This window comes from Anomalospiza imberbis, chromosome 2 (genome assembly GCF_031753505.1).
Source record: "Anomalospiza imberbis isolate Cuckoo-Finch-1a 21T00152 chromosome 2, ASM3175350v1, whole genome shotgun sequence".
Taxonomy (NCBI): Eukaryota; Metazoa; Chordata; class Aves; order Passeriformes; family Viduidae; genus Anomalospiza; species Anomalospiza imberbis.
In genome coordinates, this window is record NC_089682.1 from 39,713,137 (window position 1) to 39,727,890 (window position 14,754).

The following is a 14,754-nucleotide window of genomic DNA, read 5'->3' on the forward strand; positions in this document are numbered from 1 at the left end:
AGCTCAAATCTTTACCCTGATAACCCTGAAAAATTGGAGTGCTCTGCTGCAAGAATCACACAACTTCAAACTAGGGTATCAGAGGTGAGGACAAGGAACCATACAACATTACAGCAGAAATAAAAATATTTTAGATGAAAAATGAAACACATATTACAGTCCTGGGAGGTTTCACATTTTGACAACTACATTTTCAGATGCTGGTTCAGCTGCAAAGCTAATAATGCTTGGTAGAGTCCTTGTGACCTTGCCTGGTGCAGAGAAACAGTGAACTGGAGGGGAGACATGGAGCTGTATTGTGAACAATTTGACTCTTAGCCAGCTCAAGTGAAGCATGGAAAGGTGGCCTTGGGCTACTCCTTGCAATTGTGCAAAGCATAAAATTGGTGAAATAAATAGTTGCATTGTGTATTTTATGGCAAGTGAAATAATTTGCCACACAGTAAAAATTAGCATTTTAAAAGTCTTCAAGTTATTCAATAACAATAAAACTGTGAATAAATGTGTGTGTGTGATATTAATTAGAATATTTTACGTGAAAATAATAATCATAAAAATGGCAAAGCTTAACACTGCATAACTCATTTTTGGTTTTAAGTACAATGGAACAACTCGCTCTAACATATTTACTTTTCTTACTGAAACAAAAAGGTCATTCAGAAATACAACGACCTATATATGCATACTTGGGGGGAGAGGGGACTGTGAATGCAAAAGAAATGTAAAATGAACAGCATACTCTAAAATTAAAAAATAACCCACACTGTATTCATTTGTCTTTTCATTTAGCTGCATGATCATTCTAGTTAATATTCTGCCTGTGTGTGTTGGTGTTTTTGAGGTTTTTTGAGGACACAGGATAAATCTGAAGCAAAATTTAAATTACAGCTAATGAATGCAGCTGTGAAAATATCGTTTTGAGAGCTCCATTAAGGTGAGGAGATACTGACAGAGAGCCGCTGATAAAAACTAAGGAGACCTCCATTGCTGTCATATTTTTGTGGTGACAAACAAGGTGCAGGACAGGTACTATTCCACAATGTTATTCCAAAGGAGATTTAACAGTGGATGCAACTGAGAAAAAAAAAATCTGTCTCTAGAGAAAGAATGAAAGAAATAGTGAAAATTAAAAAATAAAATCTTTGATTTAGCTCCCATAGTATGCATGTACACGTTTGCATGTACCAGTTCAGCTTCCTCCCTCTGATAATATCACTCCGTAAGCTGGCACCGTGATATAAATTAAGCCACTCATCTGACACTGCAGTTATTAAACAGATCACATTGAAAAATAACATTTTTAAAACCGTTTTCTCATTTCCCCTGCTGCTGGCTTGTGGAGAACACCTTGCCTGCTTCTTGACAGGTCAATTATTCCACTGCTGAGCTTCTTCTTACAGATATGAAAGAACCCAAATCGCTGCTCATCTTTTCCAGATGCAGCCAAACAGAATTCCATTTGTTACCTTCACAAGGCCAAAGAGGCAGGAGATGGATGGATACTGAACTGTAACAAATGTCTGATCGAGAGGAAAAGTCTAACTGCAGCAAAATTGATTTTTAGAGGTAGGCCTCAGATGTAACATTGCATGTAAAATCCAATCCAGCAGAAAGCTGCCACTACCTTTCGGTCATACTTTGCCTTTATCAGGGATATTTGCTTTGATATTTCAAAAAAAATTCCAACACTCGTATCACTTTTCCAAATTATTTTCTAAAAATAATATAGCTGGCATTTTTTAAAAGTCAGGTCTAAAAAAAGCTCATTTTTGAAATGGAATCACAGACAACACAACACCTTTAAACAGACTGCCATCTTTCTTCAGTGGAAGAGGAGGAAACCACTGTCATTAAACATTTAGTTGATACTATTTTTGAAATATATGAATACCAATATAATTACAGAGACAATATGAGGAAATAAAGGAAACATGGGTAAAATTGCATCTACTGGATGTCTTAATTTTCTCATGGAAGTACCTAATTTTATCACCCAAGGAAGAGGAAGAATTTTTTTACAGGAGCTGACATTTTTCTGGTGATAATATTACGGGTCCTATGCTGACGTTTTTTGAGAGGAGATACTTGTAAACAGACTCCTTGAAGGTTATATTAATCTACAAAGCAGATCCTAGGCTGTGAGGTATACATATCTGCAGGCAGGAATTTTTTTTTTTTTTTTTTAAATCTTCACTATATGGAAATCTATTCCACATGAACAAAGTGTCCTTTATGGTAGGAAATTACCTGACAGGCTCTGCTGGGAGCAAAGGTTTATAAAAGAGAATGTCATTCCTCAAGTATTTTATAGAAATAGACAGGTGGTATAAAACCTTCTCTCTTTTTCAGTAGTTCTTAATTTACCTTTAGCAAGAAATAGTTAGATGAGCTAAATAAACACTAAAAGTCAATTGAAATTGGACCAGAGGAAAATCTGCTAGTGAGAGGACAAAATCCCACATTTTAACCCCAGAAAAGAAAATTCACCTGTAGAAATATTTTTAAATTTTTCTTTTTTATTAAAAAAACCTTTGTTCAGAGTGCCACAAACATATTCTTCACCAACTGATATAGGCTTTATAATTTGAACAAAGAACTGGGGACCATAAAATCCCAAATTCCAAATCAGACTTGAAAACTGCCTTCCTGCACACTCTTCTACATGTTGCAGGACACTGAATTTCCTCCTCCATAAAGTGCAAGTTATCTTCAGTTTTACTTACATGTTGGCTAATAATCATAACAAATCAAAGAGAAAAGTGAGTAATAAGCAAGTCTGTTCTAGAATTAAAGAGTACTTGGTAATCAGCACTAAATTAAACCTCAGGAGGCTACTGTAAATGATTAAGATGCACTTTCAATAGGAAGGAAAAAGTGCACTCGAAACCCATTGAAACCATATGAACATCTTAAAACTTCACCAGTATGTCTTTCTCTTGCTTTAAAAAAAAAAAAAAAAAAAAAAAAAAAAAAAATCTGTGACATAGAGAGAAGATGAACCCTCACTGTTATGACCATCCTACTTTTACAGGAGAGATTCTCCAGGCAAAGACTGCATTACATAGGTAGAAAGGTGGGTTTCTAAGAGCAAATGATTAAAATTACTTACATCTTACCCCAGTGTCTTTACTTTTCAAAAAAAAACCCAGCAGCCCTGGAGTGCACATGCTTTAGCACAACTATATACAAGGCTATATGCTATAGATATAAAAGCTAGAGCATTTCAGAAGTATAAACTGTTCCCTCTGTCTGAATCGTGACTGTTTCAGAGAGGCTTCAAAGGTGCTCAGGGGAATCCTCTGCAGTACTGAACAGGGCAATTTCATGAACACTGTGCTAACAGAAACTGTGAAGTGGTGTGCCCTTGAGACTGGAGTTTCTCTGGACTAGTTAAATATATGTCCTTCACTACTCCTCGTTTCCTGGCCAACTGTTCATCTACGTTATTACCCATTCAGAAAGATGTGCTTAGTATCAAACACTCATCTGTGAGAGCTTGCATTTATTTTATTTTCAAAGTGCAGACCAAAGTCTTTTATTGCAACAGCGGTGGTTACAAAAGAAGGGCTGCAGTGCACACTTTTTGGAAGAGCAAAAGCCACCTGTACATTAGAAGGATGTGTCAGCTAGAATATAAGACCAGTACAGCGCCTTCTCAGGGGATATTTACAGCACAAAGCTGAACATTATATCAAATTTTAATGTCAACTCAGTGTGTAAGAAACAGAAATCACGTGGAGGAAATAGAGATGAACATATGCACACACAGAATAACCTCCAGTGTCAGCTATGAAGGCTCGTTGCTTTTGTGCCCCTTTTACCAACCTTCCTCTGTGGTACGAGCAGACTTGGATTCGCTGTCCATCCCTTGGAACTCATTGAAGTAAGGGCGAACCTTGATTTCGTAAGTGACCCCCTTTTTCAGGTCAACGAGGACAGCGCTGCGCTCGGTGGGGACTTTGACCTCCAGGTTCTGCCACACGGCTGGGGCAGGCAGGCCCGAGGTCTGGCGATACAGGACGCGGTAGCCCTGGATAAACTGGGACTGGCGGTCCACCTAGCAGTGGCAATGAAGAATACGGCAATAAACATGTTAAACTAAACTAACAAACAAACAACAAACCACTGTGTAAAAATAATACAAGCAGTTGCCTAGAATAATTCTGCCCTCATCAAAAAATTCACAGTTATGATGCTGAATTTAACAATCTAACTAACTTGTAAGTCACTGTTGATTAATTGTCTACAAAAGAGTATTTGTCTCACATTACTGGTTATAGAATATTTCTTTCTGTTTTGCTTTCTCCAGCTCTATATATCATGACAAATACGACCTTAAAACATAAAACAAGGCCCCCACCCCTGCAATAAATCATGAAAAGAAAACTTTGGCATAAGGCTTGCTGCATGTAAACTTATTAAGCACATCTTGGCTACTGATGTGCTGAAATAGGAGAAGAAAAGAAAAACAAATTATTTCAGAAAAAGACAAGTCTTTGAAGATACCCTACTTGCTTACAATTAGTCCATTACTTGGCTCACAGCTCATGAAATGCACAGCAAATTAAAATAAACACAAGACAGATGCAGAGAAAACAACCTCCAAAGACATGTGCTGTTTCTTGTGCTCACAGCCTGAGCAGCCCCTTTGCATACTGGGGGTGTGATGCTCTCAGGCCATCAGATGGAGATGGAATGTTGGTTTTGGTTTATATTTTATTTGTTGCTAGGCAAGCAGAATTCAAGATTGGACCAGGCAAGTTTAACAATTTTATGCTATAAATAGGATTTTTATTTGAAGAAAAGCTTTGTATGTGTTTTATCTTGGAGAGGTTGCATGCATCTATTTATCTTCCAAAAAAAAAACCAAAAATCAAGGCATTATGATCCTTGCACAAATTTTTCCTGGAAAAAAACAGCAAAAAATCCAAAACCAATTTGACTGCTAAAAGTAAACCAAAACCAACCTGCTTCTGTAGCTGCCAAATAAGGAGCAAAGAAAGTGCTGCACAAATAACAAGACCATACAGCAGGCTGTTTGGTAATTCTGAGTTATAACTTAGACTCAACAAGTAGGGTATTTCTTATGTTCTTGTCAATTTGCCTGCTCAAAGATATTCCAGAATTAGAGAAACATTTGTTTGACTTCTCTTAAGAATAAATGAATTTAAGGCTGAAAACACAAACCACGTTCTATTATGCTCCTCCTATAATCTTGTTACAGTTTATTGAGGCATTCAGAGGGGACACAGATTCTGAGACATTAAAAAGCAAGGCAAGCAAGAAGAAAGCTTTATTTATGAAAGCAAGGCAGAAATGTCTTTCATCAAAACTGTCACTGTTAAAAACCTTGCAACATATGTTACAACAACATTAAGCTTGCATTTTATAAACTTCTCTGCATTCACTTTAAGTGAATTTATGCACTGAAAGAGGGATATAACTCACAATAATAGCTTGTTAATACTGAAAGAATCAAGCTGTGTTTTTAAGAAGAACATTAAGCAGCTGTTTCCAGATGAACGGAGTCTGTAAATCAGAGTAAACTGTTTTTATTCATGTTTGACTTTGATTAAATAAATGTTTTATGGATATAAAGACTTTATGAACCTCACATTTAATAGAAAATTCAGCAAAAATAATGCTTTTATTCACTTTGCAATAGAGATTTTTAACCTAAGTTACAATATAAAGTTATGATGTTTAATAATCAAACACTGAGTTTGATTCTTGCTTTACTTCTTAGTTAGAAGCTACACTGAAAGATGGCATAACTTTGTTAAAACTTTCCATTTTGTCTTTTCTCTATTTTTAAGCTCTACTGACTGCTGCCTAGTGGAGAAAACTGAAAATTCAGAATTGTTTTCACTGAACAGTAGCATTGTGTTGCTACCACCAGTATGGAAAGTGTTTTGTACAGCACAGCACAAACACAAATCCACCCCCAGCTCACTGAGAAGAGCTGCACCCCTAGGTAATATCTAAAGAATATGAATTTTCAGTCCCTCATAGTTTTGCATCTACTTCCAGACAAATTGTCCATACACATCTTTTCCTCCCAGACCTCTAAGATCTTAAAATGAAAGACTAAACAATATGATTTGTTTATTTTTGATATCATATGTTTCACAAGGCTGTCACATTTATGGGGGCTATAAACTAGCTTGATTTGGGGCTTGCTTGAGTTTCACAGAGCTTTCAATTAGTAGCTTGATTACAAGAGGGCAGAGTGATCTGCCCAAATAGCAGATTATTGACAGTGACTTCATCATTCAGAGTCTGGGAGGGTACTGACAAAAGAAAATATTATACATTTTTAATGTTTTCTATAAACATCCAGTCACATTCAATATCAAGGAAAAGATTACAAAGCTATCTCTCATGTCCAATTAATGCTAGTCTTTATGAGCAGGGCCTTCTGTAAGGTCCTGTTGGGAAACCACTCAGAGGGCAGTTTACTTACTGAGAAAGGTGGATTTTTAAATTTTGTTCAGAGTTTCCAAATTAATAAAAAGTTACTTTTGGATAATTACATGGATTAACCAGAAATATTTGTGAGAGTTAGGACAGGTATATTTCACGTATACATGCACACATATGTGCATAAATATGTGTATGTCTATCTACAGTTACACAGTCATATAATAAAAGTGACTGTGATTTCACAATTTGCTCCATTTCTGTGGTAATGATGTGTCACGCCATGAGCAGACTACTAAAAATACCTTTATATGATTAAAGACATTAATTCAGCTCTGCAACTCCAAGTTTGGCACACATTCACACATAAGCAGAGCTGCAGAAACATGCACTCTGGATTGATGAAAAGATAAAGAATGTAAATGGCTGTCACTTCCTTACAAAAATTACTCAGCGTTATTTCAGCAATTGCAGGAATTCTCTGTGTTGGATACTGGGATCAGAGAATATTTCTAGTGGGTGATATCAGCTCAAAAGATCTGCAACGGTTGATGATATAAAGACACACTTGCTCCCTCAAAGGACACAGCAGAACATGCAGATGCTCCTCTAAAGATCCTGGGTAGGTGGTGCTTAGCACTGACCAAAAATTATGTACCTGCAGAATTGGTCCTGTGTACTCCTTTTCACCCCCTTTTATGAGTCCATGGTGCAGGAGGCAACTACAAAACCATTTCTGCAGAACAGGAAGCTCATTTTCCCTGCACATTCCACAGCTGAACACCAGACGGGTTCAATGGCTATTAGGTTGTTAAAACAATGGCAAGACACTCATAATGCAGCTTATGCTCCACATATAAGCTCCTTTCAAGTAAACCTGCTAATCTGCACCCTAAATGCATTTTGCAATATGCTCTGTAGCATGCAAATTTCTATCCCAAAATATCCTAAGAAATCCTCTGCTCCCACAGCAATACACACAGCAATTCTCCAGCTAGGCAGAGTAGCTTGCATGCTGTGCTGAGCTCCCTGGCACGGACTCACAGGAGTCTCTGGAAATTCAAACTGCACTAGCATTTATGTATCCTACAGGAACAAGGCAAATGGTGATCATAATCTGGAAGACTGCCTAAAGGACTTGACTCCTGAAGCTTCCAGTGAAGTACATTCATTTAAAATCTACATCAAATTAAAAAAAAAGAGGTAAATAAATTATCCTTCTGCCTGGTAGCCTTCAAAAAGGCAGTAAGGATTTCAAAGCAGCAATTCTTTTGCCATGTTGAAGAACTGATTTTTTTATTCCTGCTTGTGCCACAGGGCTTCTTTATAATGCCGGGGAACATTTCATATTTGGTCACTAATGAAACTTTCAGTTTAATGCCCACTGAGGCTAGAAGTGCTGACCCATAGCTGAGGTCAGCTAAAAAAGCTCTTGGAGTACAGAATATGCTCTTGCAATGTGAAATGTTTTAATAAAAGTAAAAATAAATCATGTTCAAGGCTTAAAATTAGCCATTTGATAACAGTGGGCATATCTGCCGCCACAAGTCTCATCAGCAATAACTATCTCTGCACCTCACCCCTCTGTGTGTAAAGTTAGGATAATGACACATTTTTATCATTGTGATGTTAAATTCAGTATTATTTGTGAAGCACACAAATGTTACGGTTGAGAGCATGACAGATAAGCAAGCATGTGAGACAAAATAATAATTTTTATTCAATGCAAGGTTTCAATGGTATGAATTTAATAAGACCTGGCACCACACAGAGAATAAAGAAGATAAAAAGAAGTGTTTAATAGCTCCATGAAGAAGAGATCCTCTATGTGACCATATAATTACAGTTATATTTTAATATCTATACACAAGAGGAATAAATTTAAGTGGCAATGAAAACTTAACTTTTGACATTCCTCTTATTTTTTAACATTGACATTTTAAGCCTGACGTTCTTTCAAAATATGTGTATGTATGTATGTGCATATTTTAAAATTGCAACACAGACACAGGGAACTATTTCTGAAAATTTAAACTCAAATTTGAAAAAAATAAAGAGAAAGCAAAACCAAAACAATCTCATAAAGGAGAGGAGAAAGTGGTGTTAATTTGCTGTGAGTCAGGGTGCCAGAAAGTCAGTAACCAAGGACGTTCCTTGGCATTCACCCTTTGAACTGCATAAAGACAACACAAAGAGTTTTATGACTCTCATGGCACTTCTGTCCTTTTGTATGATAGCTATACTATCTATACATTTTATGTTAATAGTGTGGACTTTATTCTCTGGATAGAGTGGGTTTTTTTCCTAGAGACTATGGTTAATTAATTGTTTTTGTTCTGGTTGCTGGGTAGTTTCTAATTAGCTGCTTCAGAGATCTTTCTTTGTGTCTTTCTTCCCCTGGGCAATTCCAAAATGTCTCTACAGAGGTCTCTGTGCTTGTCAGGTGGCACAAGGTCACTGCTTTGAGGGATCTTCCCAATAAGCTGGTACCATAGCATTTCTGACAATTTGTCTTTGCCTTTCCATTTCTTCACTCATTGTTCAGTAGGGGCACCAGGAAATTCTTTTAAAGGAATATATATCACACACATACATACACACACACAAATGCATATACATAAACATGCATACATACACATATATATCCATATACACACACACACACACACACACATATATATATATATATAATTGAAATATAATGACATTGGTTACGTGGTATAAAACTGAATTCTATTTATATTGGAGCTTCCTTTTGCAGTATATGCTAAGGCAAGGGCCAGCCTATGAATCTGTATTTCTGATAGATGCCACACCCAAAAAAGGACTTGAAGGAGCACCACATGGATGTGATCCAGGTTTACAATTACTCTCTGCTAACATGCAAATTTTCTACTACTGATCCATCTGCTTGGGCAAAAGGGTTTGCCACAAAGGTTAGTCAGCCTGTTCTGGAGGAATTGCAGATGAAACATGCATAATTTTAAGAAAGCCAAGCTGCGTGTTGACATCATTGATGGCAAAATGCAGTGACACATACTCTAAATAATCTTCCACAGAAGAAAAAATTGTGGTTTTCTGTATTTATTCTAATCTGTACCCTGACCACTGAAATCTGTCAGAAGAAGGATGGTGCATAAGCCCTCATAATAATGGCTGTGTTGTGCAAAAACAACAGTAATCCTTATAATACACAATCTATCACCACACTTCTTATCTCCTCTTGTGTAATCCCCTGCACACATTAAGCTCTCAGCAATATGACATGCAGAAGAAAAACCCTGAGCGTTGTGAATGCCCCCTTAGCAGAATTCATCCCACAGAATGCAACTGTTTTGATATTGTGCAGGGCAGTTTTTCTCTCACTCTTCCACTCGTGGCTCTTCTTCCTCTGGGCAGATGCCCCAACAGCAAAGCACTCTTTCCTTGTGTGCAGTGCCCTGGGAATTCTCTCCTACTCTTACAAGTCCTTTCCATCAAGCTTCAGGAAGGGAAACAGAACAATTTGAAAGCCAAACACTATATTAGAAATCCTACCCAGCAGTTTGACCCCTCAAATAGAAATGCTGTTAAGCACTGCCCAAAGACTCTGGTCTTCTCTAATGAAAGGATATCCACTGATTGTGGGTAAGGCTTGTGCTGGCAAACCAGATGACAGTGTGTCAGGCACTAGCACCATGTGCTTCTGACTTCACTACAAGTGCTCTGTAGGAAAGATATTTTTGAAGTTCGGGTCACTAAATAATAGGGTATTGTCAGAAGTCACTATGACTTGAAGCAGAAAGTACTTTTTCACACAGCAATTTCCTGTTGATATTTAACTTTGGTTATTTCTTGACATGCAGCGTAATGAATCCACACATCAATTATCCTTCAAACATACTCATTTTTATAATGCTTTTCTAGTCAGATAGCTACCTTGCTTCAAGCAGAAGACTGAAGACATTGAACCTGCCTGACTTGAAAGAGAAAATGACTGTTTCATTGTCATATTTATATATATATATATATATACATATATACACACACACAAATATATATACATACACACACTGCTGTATGTTAGATTGTCGGAGCACTCACACTGGGATCAAGACTGGATCTTTTCTGGGTGGTAAAACACTGAAGGGATAAATAGGCAAAATAGGCAGACTGAAATTACTGTTAAGGTAACAACAGCAGAAGCTTTACCGTCCAGGTGACTTGCACTGTCGTGGGTGTCAGCACAACAGGATTGTGCAGCCGTACAATGACATCTCCCAGCTCTTTCTGGACTTGCCTGTGATCCACACCTTGTGCTGGGGGGCTGATATCTGCCAGGCACACATATGAAAGCATCACTTTAATGAGAAGAGCTACATACGGCATCAATAAAATCTACTGAGTAGCCTGATGACCTGACTTGAAAATCCTCTATAGCACTGTTTTTAAGAAAATACAGCACTAAGGTTGAAACCCAGACAAATATCAAATAATGCAAACAAACCATCCACCTTTAGCCACTTAGGAAATAATGAAATATAAATAAGATTAAAGGCGTATTCTGACTAGATGGCAAAGTTTTCTCAGCTCGGGTAAATGATGAGAGAGATGCAATGTTCACTAGTTCCAAAGTACTCAGATAATAATAATGCTGCACAGATGTCTGGAACCAAATTGGTTAGTATAATTGAAGAAAATGAACAGTGTTTTTTTATTCTGCTAGAGCATACATGACATTAAGTCATTATATGCTTCCAAACTTTCACTAAGCTTCCTCTCCCCACATGCCATGCACACAAGAAACAAAATACTAAAAATAGCATTTTCCCCTGCAAAGCAAATTTTCCCTTAACAGACACAGCTAATGAAATCTAGTGCAAACATGAAAAAAAAAAAAAAGATTTAATTTAGGAAGGCAAATTGATCCTTATCTAGTAAAAGGCCAACAAAAACAATCTACCACAAAAATTTTCTCTTCAAATGATATGCCCTTTAAAGTGTGTGGGAGAATTGTTTCTTATAGTCAAAATCCGATTTTAGAGATATTCAAAAAAGGACTGACAAATTATGGTCATGCCTGTCTAGGCATCTCTGAATTCTGCTTGGTCTTCCCTTAGGATTCAATAGTCAAAGACAGATCCTCATTTTTTGGATCAACATCATGTCCTTGTGAAAAAGATACATATGTAAGAGTTTTTTCCCTTTCTGATGGACTTAGATATGGGAACAGGCATAATTTCTTTTTATCTTCTAAATGCTATTTTAAAAAAATAATAGTTGTCTTAAAAATGAAACCTTTAAGTAGAAGAACTTTAACCATATATCCCCAGATCTTCAAAGTAAGTAGTTTTTCATGATCAATGATTCACATTCCTAATTCTGGATTGTTATGTATTCTGAGCCACCAATAAACAATATTGCCACAGGCTTCTATTGATATCCAAATTAAAATGGCTCCATGGATCTCCAAAGGGAATATAATCCAAATATGAGAGTCAGTAAAGGTGGTTATCTAGCAAATTATGTTTATTTGAAGCAGACAAGAAACAGAGATATTATAAAATAAAACTGCAACTCAGACTGGTCTAAAGGATCATCATTTATGCTTCTATCCACAAAAGGCTATGATTGTTGCTACAATAAACCTACAGTTATCCATGGCTACATTTTAGGTTAAATTATGCTGTGGCATGCAGCCAACAAAGTACCTGTGTATTCCCTCAGAGGAAAAGACATTTCCACAAAGTAGTTTGTATGAACAGCATTTCATCGTTTTCATGGCACATATGTCCAGAAGCAACAGAATAACATGGACTGATAACAGTAAGAAGTGAATGCCTAGATGTACATGTGGAATTCAGTTTTCTGGTAGGTACACTTGAAAATATGTGTGATGCTCCCAGTGTAATGTCATTTTCACATGTCTAGGAGGCTCCTGGTGGAAAAGCAGTGGATCTATCTCTAAGTATTAAGTATTGGAATAATAGAATCATGACTCAGGCAAAACTGGTGCAAGAAGCTACATCCTGATCACAATTTAATTGGTTAGATATTTTCTCTAACACCTCTTTTTTCATCTATCAGTGAACATACTATTATTTATTATTACTTAGATTTCATGGATAAAAATATATATAGTTTTTTGGAAGAGTTTTCTTAGTATATGGTTTCATCTATTAATAATCCAACAAGAAATCAATTTCTTCATTAGAAATAAGGACTCTCTGTCCTTATTTCACATAAGTCATATAAGATAAACCTTTTGATTATCTACTTGCAGTTCATTGGTGAAAATTTACATTAAATCTTATTAGTTGTATTTGCTGTACCGAATACCAGGACATTAAATGTTCAGCTATGAAAGCTACCTGTTGCAAGTTATTATTTTATAGCACTGCTATAGCTGCTTTTTATTTCTCCATGGCCACTGTGAATAGGCTTTCCACCGTGTGTCAGCTTCTACTGTGAGCCTGAATTGAATTCAGGCATAATTAGAAATCACATCAAAACATTATGTTAATTTTCAATTGATTTTATGATTTAATTCTATTAAACTGCAGGCTTGCAAAGAAGCTATAAATCCTGTACATGTCTCAGTGTGCTTGACTGCTAAACAGCTTCTGGAAATGGAAGCTGCAACACATGCTGTAGCTAATTAAAAGACATGTTTTTACTGAAATCAAATTGCTTGTCAGTATGTCAGATAAAAAGTCTATACTTGACACTCAAATGCCAAACAAAGTTGTTTTTTTTTTTTTAGCTAGGTGATAAGTTATGCAGACTAAAAGGCTGTTGCAATGAAAAGCATGAGTCATCCTATAATAACGGGAAAATAAGAAAGATGTAAACTTGTGATACTCCATGGATAATCAGGCCATGAAATCCCTGCACAACTCACTTCTCCAGCTTTTGAGAAGGCAGCTCTGTTTTTCCTCTTCCAGCCATAATTACTATTTTGAGGGCATAAATACTCAGGACAGATTTATTCAGGGCTAGGCTGGGATAAGGGAGGTTGGATGGTTATGTAATAAAGAAATGCCACTCTACTCTTGTTTATCTCTTTCCATCCAGCAAAGGACCCAAACAACTTACAACACATATGCTGGAGACTGACTCAGCATGTGCCCTCCATGGGCACCTTCAGATCTTCAGAGACAGAAGTCTCTGAATAACAATAAACAGAGACAGAAGATTTAATTTTAAATTACCTGTGACTATTACTTTGGATTAGAAAAATTATGATTCCAAAGAATTATGAATTTCTGTATTATGACATGTTTAACATAGAACTACACTCTTGAATTAAGCATTCAAGTAATGTCTTGTCAAAACAAAAAAAAAAAAAATCCATGCTGTGAAGGGAAATCTGTTTGTGACAGTTATATTCAGTTAGAGCTTGATGCAAAGTGAACAGACTTCAGCAGCTGATTCAGTAGCAATGGAGGATCACAGTTAGCAATCCTATCAGTACCCTACAAATGAGTGATTTCACTTCAGCCCTCTCTCTTGGTTTATGCATGGACTGATACAAAGAATTCAGAAATATAGGTATATAAATAGAAGGTCCATACCTTTCTCAGAATAACTTCTATATATTCTTAGCATGCAGATGCCTTAATTTACGTGAATTCTCTGCCTAAATGTTGGCTCAGATTAATCAACACGTGTTGTGCATTTCTTTTGATTAAACATAATTCTAAACACAGTGTCTTGCCTGTTATAAACACTTGCTATTATAGTATATCCCTACTAGTGGAGAGGAAGAAAGGACATGGGGAGGAAAGATACTGAGGAGAGGAGAGTGTTCAGAGTGCTTTTCAGAAAAGCTTGGGTAGCTCACATTGCTTTCAGTAGTAATCAAGGGCAAATCGAGTCTAAGTGAATTGCAAACCTAAAGGCCTACACTGTATGAAGGATTAAGGACGTAACCTTAATGCAGCAAACATTGGACTGCTCTCATCTTTACTGGTGAAGCTCAAATCACAATTCCTTCACTGAGTGTGCTAAAGCCAAATGGCCAGACCGACCTATTGGTGAAGCCACAGCTCATTCTCTCTATTTTAGCTCAAGCACATGAAACTTGACACTGCACCTCACCTTGGGTTCGGACAGGATCTGACATGGGGCTGGGGTCGCTCAGGCCCTGCGGGTTGATGGCTCTGACCATGAACAGGTAGATGGTGTTGGGGCGCAGGCCTCTCACAGTGTACAGGGTGCTCTTCACGTGGTTGGCCACCGTTTGCCAGCTGTTGCTCACAGACTGACTGCAACAAGAACATGTGGAAGATTATAAACCAATATAAGAGAAAAATAAAGATGTGAAAGGACCTTGTAACCCCGGATTGACTCTAA

The 14,754-nt window shown here is 37.0% G+C and overlaps 1 protein-coding gene across 21 annotated transcripts in view; it reads right to left on the reverse strand.

The window, feature by feature from the left end:
* ROBO2 (roundabout guidance receptor 2) overlaps window positions 1-14,754 on the reverse strand; it is a 1,029,216-nt gene that overhangs the window by 72,222 nt on the left and 942,240 nt on the right. For all 21 annotated transcript variants that reach the window (XM_068180595.1, XM_068180605.1, XM_068180593.1 and 18 more), the window contains 3 exons: window positions 14,500-14,666; window positions 10,612-10,733; window positions 3,826-4,057 (listed from right to left, as the gene is read on the reverse strand). In XM_068180595.1, the coding sequence (XP_068036696.1) occupies window positions 3,826-4,057; window positions 10,612-10,733; window positions 14,500-14,666 (521 nt within the window). The remainder of the gene's footprint in view (window positions 1-3,825; window positions 4,058-10,611; window positions 10,734-14,499; window positions 14,667-14,754) is intronic.